The sequence below is a fragment of the Pseudoliparis swirei genome, chromosome 23 (assembly GCF_029220125.1).
Source record: "Pseudoliparis swirei isolate HS2019 ecotype Mariana Trench chromosome 23, NWPU_hadal_v1, whole genome shotgun sequence".
NCBI lineage: Eukaryota > Metazoa > Chordata > Actinopteri > Perciformes > Liparidae > Pseudoliparis > Pseudoliparis swirei.
Genome location: NC_079410.1, coordinates 18698116 through 18714389, shown reverse-complemented (window position 1 = coordinate 18714389; position 16274 = coordinate 18698116). Strand labels below are relative to the sequence as shown.

The following is a 16274-nucleotide window of genomic DNA, read 5'->3' as shown; positions in this document are numbered from 1 at the left end:
CAGTACATGTGACATGCACTTGTACTTGAGGATGTCACCTACCACTTCTACTTCACTACATCTCCAAGGCAAACATTGTACTCATTGTACTCACGGCTTTATATTTAAAAAAATTACAATTATATTCCACTCTTACCGTCCAGTGAAAACCATGAATTTACTTGACGTGTCGCTTTTACTTGTTAAGAAACTTCTCCCAACTTCCTAAACCAAAAGCATCGTCCCAAAAGATGAACACGAGGCGACGCTACCAACATAGGATGCATCGAAAAACATAAACTACATATAAAGGAGGAATATATATATTATATATAGTATATATATATAATATATATTATACATAATGTCTTTGTATATATATATTATATATAGTATATCTATAATATATATTATACATAATGTCTTTGTATATATATATATTATATATAGTATATATAATATATTATATATATATTGTGCTCGTTATACTTCCACACTTCACTGGGCCATGTTTTTAAAGCTTAAAGCATCTGAGTCCTCCCTCCACCATCAGGTGTTCCTCCTCTTGCAGGTGGTGCTGTGTGCGGCTCCGCCAGCAGGTGGCGCCCCGCAGCGGCCGCCGGCAGCCTGACTTGTCCCCTCTGGAGGAGTCCTGTGCTCAGCATCTGCTCTGGAGCCCTCACACGTCACCGCGGGGCTGCGAGGACTTCGTCGATAACTTCTGAGACTCGTTTTTATTTGGCTGTGTAAACAGTTATTTACATTTTTGTTGTTCTCCGGAGCTTTTCTTTCTTCATGATGGAGAGAGAGAGCAGACCCTGCGGGCACTACGGCTCTCTGGAGGAGACGCAGGTGGACGAAGCGACGCAGAAATCAAGTGAGTTTTGATGCATGTGTGAGGTAGTGGAGAGGAGACAAGGAGGCTTATGTGTCCTCTGCGACGTGTGACTGAGGAGCCTCACGGGGGGTGAGCGTGGTGAAGTCGTCTGTCAGCGGGGTTTGAGACCCCCGGTGTAGGCAGGAGGCCTGCTGAGCCCCGGTGTAGGGGCAGGAGACCTGCTGAGACCCCCGGTGTAGGGGCAGGAGGCCTGCTGACCCCCGGTGTGTTCAACAGAGATCTCGTGGCCTGAAGTCTAGTCCTTTTCTTCCACTCGGCCCCAAAAGAATCCCCAAACTCTTCCAGTTGTTTTCATCTTATTCTTTTTAACAAGAGGAATAACTGAATGAATATTGCTGCGATTTGATCTTTTGACCATCAACTTTAGTTCGCCTGGTCTCGTTTTAGCTTTAATTTGTAATACCATCCAGATCTGGAGAGTCACGAGGTCTTTGCGGGGAACTAAACAGACTAAATATTCTAGTAATGAATGAAAAAAATATAGATAGATTATATTGTATTACTTCCTTTTCCTTATTACAAAAACATTATACATTTATTCCAGGACAATTCCTTTGAAACCGTGTTTTACTGTGTGTGTGTGTGTGTGTGTGTGTGTGTGTGTGTGTGTGTGTGTGTGTGTGTGTGTGTGTGTGTGTGTGTGTGTGTGTGTGTGTGTGTGTGTGTGTGTGTGTGTGTGTGTGTGTGTGTGTGTGTGTTAATATTGATCCTGTGTGTGTTATTGTTGTGTCTTACAAGGTCAGGTAAGTCTGCTGATCCCATCTCTGGATGACTCATCGCTGCTTGGTGAGGGAGGCTGCAGGAGGAGGGGGGCGTGTGTGTGTGTGGGAGGGGGGGGGGGGGGGGGGTCATAGCAGGATGGTGAATTTGAGCCAGTGCCCTTTGGTTGCTTAAAGCTGAACTGGGATCAATGCAGGTGTTACTGTCTCATCAATGAGCTCATGGTGTTTGCCTCTGAGTGTTTAACGAGGATTCAGTTTAGTTTGTTCAGAATTACTCAGACCTTTCAGAGTATTGTGCTCACAAAGTCAAACTTAATGTGGTCAACATATAGTTATATATAGTAACTAGAATGGGCATGGTAGGCATCACAAGATTGGGCATTGAATTATGAACATTTTGGCATTAGTTGCATGCCAATTGGCAAAAAATGTGTAAAAAAGAGTTTGACCTTTCCATGACTTTGACCCGATTGATCCCAAAATCTAATCAAATGGTCCCCGGATAATCCACCAAATTCATTCAAGAACATTTTGACCTGTTCATGACCTTTGACCTTTGACCCAACATCTAGTCAACTGGTCCCCGGATAATAAACAATCATCCCACCAAATTTCATGCGATTCGGTTCAATACTTTTGAGTTCTGCGAAAGATTTTGACCTGTTCATGACCTTTGACCTTTGACCCGATCGATCCCAAATCTAATCAACTGGTCCCGGATAATAAACAATCATCCAAATTTCATGCGATTCGGTTCAATACTTTTTGAGTTCAAAGATTTTGACCTGTTCATGACCTTTGACCTTTGACCCGATCCCAATCTAATCAACTGGTCCCGGATAATAAACAATCATCCCACAAATTTCATGCGATTCGGTTCAATACTTTTTGAGATTACAAATAAATAAATAAATACACGGCGATCAAAACATAACCTTCCGGCATTTTCAATGCGAAGGTAATATAGCTTTGGGCAACAGGATTGTTTGCATTCTTGCCGAGGGACAGACGAGGGCTAAAGTTTAGCTTAGCACGAAAACTGGAAACGGCTAACCTGGCTCCCTCCAGAGGTAAACAAACAAAGTGAAACGTGTTATTCAGCCACACTTTAGACCAGGGGTGTCCAACTCATTTTCACGGTGGTTCACATCAGCGCCACGGCTGCCTCTTAAAGGGCCAGTTGCACCTGAAAACTCTGTGTAAACTACTCCCCAACGTATTGTTAAATAACTCTCTTTGCATTTGATTATTGTTTATTTGAGTGTAGAAATATTGTACATAAGAACATTTCTCTAATATTATCACATGAATCCAATTCATTTGAAACCTTCAAAATAAAAGCACAGGATATATTTTTTAAGTTTCTTGAAGAAAAGGTGATCATATGTCTTTCAAGCCGTCAGGGGCCACATAAAATGACTCGGCGGGCCGAATTTGGTCCGTGGGCCTTCTGTTAGCTCGGCTAGCTCTATGCTAAACTAAGCTAACCGGCGGCCAGTTGCATTAATCTTCTCATCTGACACTGTCAAGAGTATTTCCCAAATCTTCTCAGAAAATGTCATTTCCACACATCATTGCAGCAAAAGCACGGGCGTGACTCATGTCCCTCATGATGGCTCAGTGGTCCAGAGAGGAAGGCCGGTGGAGGGAATTGCCAGCCTCAATTTCAAATTACGTTCACATTCAATCTGTGGATCCTAAATGTGCTTTTTTGATATCGTGGTGTCTGCGTGACCCGTTTTCGACAGCCGTCACACAAACTCCCAACCAAATAACCGTGCTTTGGTCTCGCCTGTCTTCCAGCAGAGGACGTCATCTCCATGGCCGACTCCACGATTACCATCGGGAACATTGAAGGGGAGCTGTGCAAAATTGAGCGGATAAGAGACATCCTGGTACGGAGGGAGTCGGAGCTGAGATACATGTAAGATCTGCTTCTTCTACAGCTAATCTTCTTCTTTAGTAAGTTAATGTATGGCTTTTTCTTTCTGTGAAGGCATTTGATACATGACAATACATGCTTCTCCACATACGTACACATAGAGCTCTACAGGGATCTCCATACTCCCAGATACGGTTCGCTGCCCCTCAGGAATACGAGGTGATGCACCGTTACCGTCGGCAACAACCACGACGGGAGCAGCCATGAGCATGACGGCACAAAGTGTGTGAAGAAAACGGCGCTAGTCAAGGTCTCGGCAGACACACTGATTTCAAAAGTTGCCCGTTACTCCTTTCCCCCGCCTCATCCTTTCCTTTTAATTATGTCACGCTTTTTCCGTCGAGGCCGTCCTCATTATTTTGACACGCGAGGATGGAGGAGGTGGAGCGGGGGGCGGAGAACAGAGACCGGCACACTGCATAATGTGGCCATGAGATGAATTGGAGAAAACACAAGATAGCTGGCGGGGGCGTCGTTGAGCTGCGGGAGCCTTCAGAATGAGTTTCTTTTTCCGATAAGAGTTGACCGTTCATGATGATGTTGTGTCATCTTCTCACTTCCATCCGCGTTCATCCAGAAGAGGAAAAGTGATGCACCATCCCGCTCATCCCAAATTGTTCATGTTTATACCGAGATTTCAGTTTGGTCATGGAGATTTGGTTTAAAATCATGGAAAAGTCATGGAATTCCATTGGTATTACCCTGGTATATATATATATATATAGGGCCAACATTCAAGATGCATTGTTATGAGAAAGTAGCATGTTATTTTGTGTGTTTTTCAAAAAATTACAAAATGAAACTGCAAAATAGGGCAACCAAAGAAGAAAAGAACAAGACAGAAAAAATTCTAATAAAGAATATAAGGTCAAAGGGGATATCTAAGGCACACATTCTAATTGTAAAATGCATTTAGAGGAAATAGCATGTCCCAATTAAATAAAAATCCACAGAAGTTTTGTTTTACTACTGAAATTATCTGAGCTGACTGCGTCATAAATGAGACAAATCCAATGCAAATGCATTTTTAAGGAAAAAACACTCGGCTGGCAGCATCCGAGTCATCCTGAGAGATATCCTGCTGAAGTACATCGAAGTGAAACCTGTTTTATTTTTTGTAATATTTTATTTTCACAATGCAAGAGAACATGCAGAGCATACTACATTAAACACATTAAACAGAAAATTACACAGCAAGGTAGGAAAAGAAAAAAACAATTCAAATACACAAGTCCAAAATTAAAAGTAAATAGATAATTCCCCCCACCCAAAGAGAGAAAAACTAAATTATGAAATAAAAGTTGGTGCATAGTATGATGACACAGCAGATACCGCAATGTCACAGTGCATAATTCAGTGCTCCAAATATTTACAGTACTATGGTACCGTTAGCCTTGCATCCATGTATTCCAAATAAGGCTGCCAGATATTCAAAAATAACTTGTATCTCTTTCTAAGACTATAAGTAATTTTTTCAAGAGGGATACAACCACATACCATCTGTCCATGAGAGTGCGGGAATCAGACTTCCAGGTCATTGCTATGCATTTCCTGGCCATAAAGCAATTTCTACAAATTTAGTTTGGATCTTCGTCAAAAACCCATCGAAAGTTGTGAGTCTTCCCAGTAAACAGCTCAGGGTCCAATGGGAAGGTAACCCCTGTGATCTTAGTTAAGGCATAGGTCATACCAAAAGGACCTCACCTTTGTGCAAAGCCAGGTACAGTGTAGGAAGGAGCCAACCTCTACACCACATCTGAAACATTTCTGACAATTCAGGTTTGGATTTATGTATCTTCTGCGGGGTGAAGTACAGTTGACAAACTGTTTTGACATAAATCTGACCAGAGTTGTTCATCATATATTCAAGTCTTATTCCCATATCATCCTGGACCTGTGTCATGCTGGTTTTGGGCCCTCATTTAACAACATGGGAATACATTTTACTTTTGTTGTTTTGAAGAATTTTCTTCCTCCATCGGGAAGCGTGACCCTCAATGTTGCAGGATGAAGCAGCGCAAACGGGACGTTCCTGGATCGAAGCTCCGTCTTAACTTGATCGAACTCCTTTCTGCGTTTCATCAAGCTGGCGCTCAGGTCAGAAAAGAACAATACAGGCTTGTCCTCTGTGGCAGCTGTGGGAGTGGAGTCGCCAATCAGCCAGCTGCTCTGGCTGATTTCTGATTGGCAATCAGTCAGCAGCCGACGCAGCTCTGATAAAAGGAGCAGTTGAGAGTGGAGTAGCAGGGTGAGCAGAGGTGCCGTCTGCTGGAAAATAAAGTATGTCAAATATCCCGGTATTGGCGTCGAATCTCTGGTGCTCCTGGGGGGAAACCCACGGCTGACGGCCATGGAGTCGTTACACTGGAGCCCAACGTGGGGCCCCCTGGGGAAAAGCAGACGGAAGGAGAAGAGCCAGACCAGCAATGGAGTGGATTGGGGCAGATGCTGGGCTGGATCCAGGAGATGCGGCGGGACCAAGCAGAGGCTAACCGCCAGCTCCTGGAGGGCCTCCGGGACCTGGCTGCGAGGCAGACGTGCGCCCTCGGGCAGCTGCGGCTGGCCCCCGATCCCCGGGACCCGCCGGCGCTGAGGCCGAATCCTGATCCCCGGAACCCGTCGGCGGCGCCAGTTACCCCTGCCCCGTCTCCATCCCGATCGGTCCCAGTTCCCCGTTCCGGCGGGCTTCAGCTCCCCGTCCCCCCTATCCCGGCCGACCCCAGAGCCCCCTCGTCCTGAGCCCGGTCCCCCTCGTCCCGATTGCCAATCAGCCAGAGCCAGCAGCCGAGGCCAAATTGGAGACTCCACTCCCACAGCTGCCACATCCTCGTATGTTACGGGGCCGTTGTTCTCCCGGGACGTCTGCGTGGCGATGCGCAGGATTTTGTCCCGGTCTCGGCATTTCAGCAGGCGTATAATGTCTCGGCTCGGGTCTGCAGGTGGACGGTACCTAAGCGCTCGGTGCGCTCGCTCTATAATCAGCGGCTCAGTGAAATGGATCTGAAACAACTGGTTACCTTGGGCGGATATTCAAATACTTCCAAACATGTTTAGCGATGCTTGTATAAATAATATTCAGACAATACAAAAATAATGCCAAATTATACAGCCGTGAAAACAATATAGCACAACGGCCAAAAAACAAATCAAAGGACACATGCTGGACAGCAGAAGTCCTGCTCCAGTGGGGGTTTGCCAATACACAGCCAGTGGAACCACAGGTCGCATGTTGTACATTGGATCTGAGGAGAAGCATGCAGTAGATTATAAATATTATATGTATAAGATTAAATAATGGTCAGCTTAAGCTGACCCAGTTATCATGGCCATCTGCGTTACTTCCTGGACTTTGGCATGCGTTGCCACATGCTCTGCACAGTTCAGTTTTCTAACAAGTGTAATTAATTGCATTTCTCATGGACATCTAAAATGCGTAAAACATCATTAAAGACGCACCTTAGTCGGTGACCAGTCTGCATGCGATTTCCCTCCTCAACTCAATGCTGGCAGCCTCATCAGTTGGGATATCGAGCGTCCCACTGGATAAAATGAGCTCTGCAAACTACACAAGATGTTTAAACAACAGTCGGTGTGCAACAAAGAGTCAGCTGCACTCTCACCTTGCAGACCAGAGCCCCACAGGATGTAGTCCCGCTGCTTCGGGTGACATATTGTTGAACACGTCCACCGAGACATATAGACATTTCTACGTCTCATGAAAGCCCTGTTGGATCGAACAATCTAGTTTGCATTTGTAACCAAGAATATTTTATTACAGTCGCTAATGTATAACTTGCCTCGTCATATCCTTGCATTTTGTTAGGAGTTCAGGGGTTTCACCCAGAGGCTCGACGTAGAGCACCCGCGTCTCCTCTGGATAAATGACCGTCACGATACCTTTAAAGAAGATTCGCAATCACATTCAATCATGCTCGATTACACACACGCACCTATGGACACTCCTACACATGGTTCTAAAGTTCTTTTTGGTTGTGAACTCACCACAAGTCTCCAGTGGTGTTGGTCACAAACCGGTCCCATCAGTATATCGAATGCCATTGGGTCAAGCTAAAGACATACACATAATTAATGCATCTTCTGCTTGTATCTTTAATCTCGTCTGACAGATTTAGAAAGTTACCTTTTGTTTAATCCTCTGAATGAACCTTGCCACATGCCAGTCATTTGGAAGGAGTCAATTAGATGGACTTTTCTTCCAGTGCTTGGTTTTGGCATTACCAAGTGAATGAATGCATTAAACACCTTCAATGATAATTGTGAAGAGTTACTTTCCCGCCCCCCCATAATTAATTAAATCCTGTATGCCTTTGCGGCCTGTACTTCTCTCCAGCTCTCTTCCGGGGGCCAAATTGTGCAGGTCTGTAGAAAAAATCTTATAGGGCCCCACTTTGCTCCACAGCACACCTCTGCGTTGACCCGCCCAGATGTCAGCGATTACTGAGATTAGAAGGCAGAGTTGTTAATCAATACCTCATTTGTGATTTGATGCAGTATCTATTTCCAAAATGTGTGATTACATTAGTATTGACATCCAAGTACACTTGCATTCCTCTGGGGAGGCAGGTTCCATGCATGACTTGGTTGGGGACCTCAAGGGGCTGGGCACCTGTGGTGGAGAGGTCGCAAACCACTTGGCGGGTATTTGAACTTCTGGTTCGACATACCTTTTTAAATGGTCAATATTTATTTTGCCCACAGTGGATCCTTTGGTGCTTTTTAAATCGGCACTTTTGCCCTCAAGGTTTGTAATGAGGAAAGGCCCCAATAGGTCAGTCTCCAGCTTCCCCCCCCCTTTCTCTGTTCCTCCTGAATATTATTTCTGAGAACTTTGTCCCCCGCTTGAAAGCCGTCATGGTCCCCCTGCGCCAGTGTCCGCTTCCAAACTCCTTCCTGTCCCTCTGAAATGTTGGCCTCCACTTTGGTATACACCTGTGAGGTCTTTTGTTTGGCTGCAGACATCCTCCTTTTTTGTCAGGGCACCGACGTGGTCCTCATTTATCTGCAACATTAGTGTAGAAAAATAACACATTAGGAGCAGAGATATATATATCTATAAAGATAGATAGTGTGCATGGAAAATGCAATCATACCAGATACGTAATTGGAATTTCAGAGGCCAGGGTAACGGGCCTCCCTCCCATACATCCAAGAAATATGGGGAATATTTCATTGTCAACTGTTTTTTAGTACGGAGTCCAACAACTGTTGATTTTATGTATTTATCCCAATCAGAGGGATGGTCCTGCACCATTAAATGGCTGTCACCTGAGAATGGAAACCAAAGCTAAACGCCAAGAAGACTACCATACTTCATATTAAATTGAATGTGTATTTACCTCTCTGGGTTTGTACTGTATTTTCTCCTTGATGCAATTCCTTTTTCACTGGCAGGCGTCACACCGGGCAAACTAATAAAGTAAAACAATTGAGAACACTCCGATATTGACTTTAAGAGCCAAATGCATGATTTCATTTGTAATAATAATTTAGTTTTAAAAGATTTAAAAAGGTAACTGAATATAAATCCTTTTCATTATTATTTGAAAGAATGTTTAGTTTAACATATATAATTTAGTCTTGTATTTGAAAGCTTCATAATTTGTCTGAATGTGAGCTTCCAATCAGATGACTTCACGTCAGTATAACAGCTGTGTTGGACTGTCAGTCGTGTGAGTTCAGAGTTGTTGGAAGCGACATAGTTTTTTGACCGTGTGACCGTGTACTATACGATTTTTAAGTAAACATAATTTTGTATGAAACTACTTGTGTCACTCGCGTGTCAATTAATAGCTTTTTATAGACTGATCTCAATAGTGTGGTACAGAAGAACCAGAACTAGACGGAGTGCCACTACATTGACTATGTAAATATTATAAGCGCCCCAGAAAAAGAGCCAAAAGATTAAACACACAATTTTGGATGTCAGCCTTCATGCCAGGCCAGTAATATCAAGGGTTTTGTCCACCCCACAGTGAGCCCCGATGTCACTGTCTTGGAACTCCTGTTTCCTTCTAAATGATAAAAGAGTTCGCCATCAAGGAATTACAGTGACAACATTTTAAATTCTATTTAAAAAATAGGTTAATGAAAAAACATCACTGTTGTGCTGTTTGCCTTACCTATCCGCTGGTAACTCCATGCCCTTCTTTTAAGGATATAGTGCTCATTTTTTGTGAAATTTGCAGGGAATGCATTGGTTTGCTTGTACTGAAGCAATTCTTCCACTCTGCGAGGATCCGTCAAAGCCTCTTCCCTTTTTTCCCTTCCGTTTTTCTGTCTGACACTTTCCTTTTATTCAGGTGTTCCTAATTAAAGTACTTGCCTGATTTGAATTGTGATTGCAAGATGTGACAGCTGTGAAGCATTTTCTAAACTCTTGTTATATAAAGTGTATCAATATTATATTTGTATTATGTCTGAATATAATTTATACAAGCGTCGCTAAATGTTTGGAAGTATTTAAATATCCGCCCAAGGTAACCAGTTGTTTCAGATCCCCTCGACCAAACTGTTCCCATGAAAACGTAAGAGATGTGACTTAATGCATGAATATATAAATGACCTGTGTTGAAACTAATATTTATGGAGGACTTAAAATGACGAGTATAAATAAATAAATGCATGAATAAATATAGGAATAAATAAATGCTTAAATAAATGTTTAAATAAATAAATAAATACCGGAATAAATAAATAAATGCTTAAATACATAAATAAATACAAGAATAAATGTATAATTAAATACAGAAATGAATAAATATAAGTTATAACTCAACAGGACATCATTAAATAAATGTATTTCTTCATTTACTTATGTCTCTATTTATGTGTCCACACGCATTTCTTCATTTATTTATGCGTGACATTTACGTATCCTTATATTCAAATGAGCTGGGGCTGAGCATTTATTTATTCTTGTATTTATTCATGCATTTATTTATTTATACTTAAGTCATTTTAAGTCCTCCATAAATATCTGGTGGCGCAGCGCACAGACTCGCGTCTTTGAGTCTCATTTAGCGCGAAAGCGCTCGAAACCAGGTCGGTGCGATGTTTTTATTTATTTATTTTCTAAAATGTATTTCTTCATACGTGGCTGTGACTCTCTGCTCACTTATACAATCGTAATCGCCGAAATGAATATGAACGGTGGCTTGAAGACCTCCAGCATTGTGTTTGTGAATGTGTGACGAATCTGCTGCGCGAGACAGAGCCCCGCTGCAGCTGTGAAGAGAACACAACGCGCGCACGCGCAGGGAAACCAGTAGGTTTGAGAACCAGTCGGGGTGTAACACCGGGATCCAATTAGCAAGAAAGTTCACACGCTCGTTTCTCTCGCAGTTTTCCTTGAGGTTAACGACACGTATATTGTTGCGTCGGCTGTAGTTTCCCAGCTGGTCGACTTTCTCCAATAAAAACTCATTTGCTTAACTTATTTTTTGGAGGCGAGTCTCCGCCCACTAGCTGGTCCTCTGCTAGGCTAATGCGGCTTTCAGCCTCCGCTGTGCGGGAACTTAATGTATCAAAGCATTGCTTTGACTCCAGAGATAGATCGGTTGATTTCTGCCGTTTTAGCGTCGAGTTTACTGGAGAAGCTTGATTACCGTTTCATATCTCCTGGAGAAAGAGGGAGTCCGTTACACCGTCCAGGTGTTCTTGTGCCGCCGCCGCCATGACACGAGCCTCCCGGTCGCTTTTCTCGGGAGTTGTTTTGTCGATAGATGTCGAGTTTGCTTCGTCAGCTGAGTTCCGTGGCTTGTCTTCGGTTCTTCGGACCATAATAAAGCTATCTGACCAGGTGACCGAGTTAGGGTGTTTTAAAATGATTTAAAATGGACTTGTTTGAAGAGCCTGTGAGCCCGCGTCGACCTAGCCTCGCTGCGTCACGTGAACTAAACCTGTTTTATTAAACCAACAGTTCAGAGAACACATGTTCTCAGTCATTTCCCTCTTTTTGCCACACACACACACACACTTGTGTGTCGGCCCCTGATGTTTTGACGGTGAGATGAGATCTGATAGTGTGTCAGGTGTGATTCACACACAGCGCTGTTGTTCATGAACTCCCGGACCTCATTGTCATCTGAGTGTTTTTCTGTTGGATTAAATCCTGCAATCTCACGCCGACGTGTGCGTGTCGAGTCAGGAAGGAAATTGGGTTGCTGCTGTTTTGAAAGCGCCTCTTGAATAGAAATGAAAAGATGATGTGGGGGTTCTAGTTTAATAAAAACAATCAAAACGTACACCTGCTTTCCTGCCAATATATATTTGTGATGTGCTTGTTGCCTCAGGATGGACGACATCCAGCTCTGCAATGAAATCACGAGGCTGAAGGCGGAGCTGCAGAAACTCGTCTCTATTTCAGGTAAATTAAAAAAGCAGTGAGAGCGAAGGTGAAATATGAACGCAGCAGCAGATCAACAGAAGATTTCACTACCGCTCAAAATGCTGGACAATACACATTTGTTGTGTTGCATCCTTCTAGTTCATAGCCGTGACGCTCGTTGCTGTGTTTTCCGTAAAGGCGTGTCATGTGACTGTTGAACAGACGGCGACAAGGCCAAGGAGGACCGGGAGAGGGAGGGAGAGCTGCTGCAGCAGATCAACAAGCTGGTGGAGACCAGAGACTTCCTCGTGGACGACGTGGAGTTCGAGAGGCTGAGGTGAGACTTTCAACTCAGTTTATTTTATATAGACCAACATATCAGAAATTATGAATGTGCCTCAGAGGGCTTTACAACCTGTACACATACGACACCCCTGACCTTTGACCTCACATCGGATCAGGAGAAACTCCCGAGAAATAGAAAAAAACCTTTCAGGGGGAACAAAGGGGAAGACGCCTTCAGGAGAGCAAGAGAGGAGGATCCCTCTCCAGATGGACAGAAGGATAGATGTCATGTGACCAGAAGGAATCATTACAGAGTTACAACACATCCAATGAGTCTGACAGAGTGTATGAATAATGAGTAGTAGGCATGGACCACGATCCAGACCTCCAGGATTCATGACAGAAGGAGGTAGAGAGAGGGGGGGGGCTTGATAACTGAAGCATTTAGTGATCTCAGCTCCCTAGCGGGGCAATATGGTTTGACAAGTTCCTTAAGATATGATGGAGAATCACTAATCAAGGCTTTGTAGGTGAGGAGAAGAATTTTTATTGCGTGGAACAGTTTTTCTGCATCTTTTTGAGACAAGATGTGCCAGATTTTTTAAATGTTGGGTAGATTGAAAAAAGAAAAGCAAAGCGTTGACTCGTCGATGTTCCTCTCAGGCGTTCTCTTTCATGGGGGCAAAAGGGTCCAAAACGTCTAGATCTTTAGGTTCTGCTGATGTCACTTCGTATTAATGAAACTTTGCAATTAGCTTTCAGCATGCTAATCCTATATATATATTTGTATTTGTTTGCGGTGCTAAATTAGCCGTCACCGCTGATGAGCAGGCAGCTGCTGATGTGAAAGAATATCTTTGAGAGACATTTTGATTGGTCTCAGAAGGATTGCGGAGATGCGAGAGGCCGTCTCCCTTCATGATTCAGTGCGTGTGTGTGTGTGTGTGTGTGTGTGTGTGTGTGAATAGATTGAGAACGGCGTTGTGTGCGCCTGTAGCTGTGATTCTGAGCCACGCTCAGCCAGATTAAAATCATCTCCTGAGGATTTGTCGCCTCGGTTTTCTCGTAAAATGCGGCCCAGTGACATTTAACGTTTCTTCTGAGAAAATCTCAGAACCAGAAGACCCTGACGAGTGAAAGAAAAAAAGAGACTTATTCTCCTCCACAGGGAACAAGAGGAAGACAGAGAAATGGCCGCCTTCTTACAGTCCACATTTCCCAAGACGTTGGCTGCAAGAGGTGAGTGCGTAACAACCCGGGTCATCCAATGAGGAGCCATCTTTGACTCCTGTGTGTAGAGGACGACGTTACTCGGAGGTAATACTCAGTTCTGTCTGTTCAGTTGGAATCTCGTACCGGCTGTGTGGCCCGACGAGGATGTTTGATCCAAACTGAGCAGAACCGTTCATCCCTAAATGGCTCCGCTCAGTCATCACGCCGTCTCGCTCTGCGAGATGAAAACGGCCTGCGAGCGAACCGGCGTGCACGTTTTGTTTTACGTGAACATTCAGTTCAAAAGATCGAAGTAAAACACGTTGAATCCTTATTGCTGACCATTAATGTGTCAACACGCATCATTTCATTTCATGAAGAGTTTGCCATTTTTGAGAAATGAGCTCATTTTGCGTGCTAAAGCTCCGGGGAACGGCTCTACCGGCGGCGCTAAACGCTCGCTACTCCACGTGTGTTATGAGCAGTGGGTTACGTGGCGGACCATTTCTCTAATTGGACCAGACGCCGGGCGACCAGTGGGGTGGTTGTCGGTCCGTGTCGGTCGGACTCCCCCCCCCGTTTCCTGTCTTTGTGCTAAGCTAACCAACTTTCCCCAAGAACGTGAAGAAGCATATTTTCCCCAAAATGTGAAACCTTTCAGTTAAGGCAGCTCCTAAGTGGAGATGGAGAGGATGACAGTTCATACCGTCTTCCTTTTCAATCAGGTGCAACGCAACATGAAACGGTGGCGTCCAAAGCCCGGAAGACGGCAGCGGCGCCGCCATTCTTCCCTAAAACTGGACTGACGCTACTGAAAGACTGCTGCGGCTTCACCTGCTCCGTCATGTAACACAGGAGTGTGTGTGTGTGTGTGTGTGTGTGTTTGTATGTGTATGTGTGTGTGCACATGTGAGCCTCCCCGGGGCTTTCATGTGTATATTGTATGTGAAGATGATCTTCATTAACCCACGTGTGAGTAATATACTGCATATTATTCTTATTACATAAATAATTTGTAAAATGCTGCCTTTATATGTCCTGCAGAGGGGAATCTTCTACTTATAGTTATTATAATGATCCAAACAACACAAATGTGTGATAATAAAAATAAAGTCCTTTAAGCACTGGATATAATTTTTCTAAAAACAAAACACCATATTTGCATTTTTTTTTTTTACTTGATATTTTATTTAGGTATTTTTACAGAAATACAACCTTTTAAAAGGAAGAGTGCATAATAATAGATAAAAATAAAGTAAAATTTAAAGTAAAAAATTAACCATGCATCTGGTCAAGAAGGCCATAAGGAAAGACTGAATTTGAATTTCACTTGGCTTAAGAACTTCAGGCAATAAGGTTAATTTAATGTCGCAGCACCTTTAAAACACCGCTGCAATTCAAATGAGAAAATGCAAACACCGCTGCTAATTAAAATGAGAAAATGCAAAGAAAAGATTAATAATTACAAGGTTATATTAACGTTTTTAAATAAACAAATATGTATTTTATTTTTTCCCCCACCAGGTGCCAAAGAAAAGATCTGATCCTAAATAGAAATATTATGAATTAATAATAAAAAATTGTGATTGGTCCAAAATGTATGTTTTATTTATCTCTGGAAAATATGTGAATGTTGGTTGTCGCTTCCAACGAGGCGCCAAGAGAGTAAAGACTCGTATGAGCATCGCGCCGTGTCTCTGCGCTTCAGCGATGGAGCGGATGGAGCGAGAGAAACGGAGCGTGGCGAGAAGCGCCCGGCGTCACTCCGGTGACATCGCCAGTCCTCCTGCTCAGGGACGAAAGGAGGAGGCCTTCAACTTCTCCACAGCCTCTTTCCTCCTCTGCTCCTCTTGTCTCCTCTCCTCCTTCTAGGCTCTTGTTGCTCTCTCCTCCCTCCTCTCCCTGGCTGCCCATCTGTGCGCCTCCTTCTACTTCTCCTAGGCTCTTGTTGCTCTCTCTTCCCTCCTTTCCATGGCTGCCCATCTGTGCGCCTCCTTCTCTTCCTTCAGGCTCTTGTTGCACTTTCCTCCCTCCTCTCCCTGGCTACTCATCTGTGCACCTCCTTCTACTTCTCCTAGGCTCTTGTTGCTCTCTCTTCCCTCCTTTCCATGGCTGCCCATCTGTGCGCCTCCTTCTCCTCTCTTCCTTCAGGCTCTTGTTGCTCTCTACTCCCTCCTCTCCCTGGCTACTCATCTGTGCACCTCCTTCTCCTCTCCTCCTTCAGGCTCTTGTTGCTCTTTCCTCCCTCCTCTCCCTGGCTACTCATCTGTGCACCTCCTTCTCCTCTCTTCCTTCGAGGCTCATGTTGCTCTCTCCTCCCTCCTTTCCATGGCTGCCCGTCTGTGCGCCTCCTTCTCCGAAGCTCCACCTCCTCCTCCTCCTAATGTTCTCTATTTTATTGTTCTTTAACTTTTTCTTGAATATTTACTGTAGGAAATACAATAACAAAGATCTAGAAATGTTCCTCAATAAAACAAAACATACCCAAATACTGTTTCTAATACAATATGTACAGCGTTTCATTTAAAAAAGAGAAACTACAGTAGATGCATCTGCGTGCAGCACGTGACACTACACACTTCCTCTGCACAGTCTCTGTCTCCCTCTAGTGGCAAGCTAGAGTACTTCAGGAGGCAACAGCCACAGGTTTGTAAAATAATGGTTCGTTGCGCGTCTCCCCGTATATATACAGACTGACACGCAACGAACCACTTTAAAAAACCCTGAATATATATATATATATTGATATATATTGATCAAATACTGATACATACTGATCAGGGGCGTCTCTAGGATTTTGATACATCTGGGTTAGCCAGTGCAGCCCAGAAGAGTGAAGCAGCGACATTTTTAGACATAAACACTCTAAGACAGCAGCTTGCTGTTACG

At 43.8% G+C, this 16274-nt stretch overlaps 1 protein-coding gene across 1 annotated transcript; it reads left to right on the top strand.

Annotated features, from left to right (window-relative positions):
* Positions 1–762: 762 nt before the first annotated feature.
* Positions 763–15885, top strand: LOC130188075 (bMERB domain-containing protein 1-like). Its single transcript, XM_056406142.1, has 6 exons — positions 763–856; positions 3403–3523; positions 11854–11927; positions 12111–12225; positions 13342–13412; positions 14111–15885. The coding sequence occupies exons 1-6, from the start codon at positions 775–777 to the stop codon at positions 14233–14235; spliced, it is 588 nt and encodes a 195-aa protein (XP_056262117.1). The 5' UTR covers positions 763–774; the 3' UTR covers positions 14236–15885.
* The last annotated feature ends 389 nt before the right edge of the window (positions 15886–16274 follow it).

Excerpts from the sequence above, each read along its gene's own strand:
- LOC130188075 (XM_056406142.1), top strand. The coding sequence starts at position 775 with ATGATGGAGAGAGAGAGCAGACCCTGCGGGCACTACGGCTCTCTGGAG. Across the intron at positions 3,524-11,853 it reads GAGTCGGAGCTGAGATACAT|GATGGACGACATCCAGCTCT; the intron begins GTAAGATCTGCT and ends TTGTTGCCTCAG. Across the intron at positions 13,413-14,110 it reads CAAGACGTTGGCTGCAAGAG|GTGCAACGCAACATGAAACG; the intron begins GTGAGTGCGTAA and ends CTTTTCAATCAG.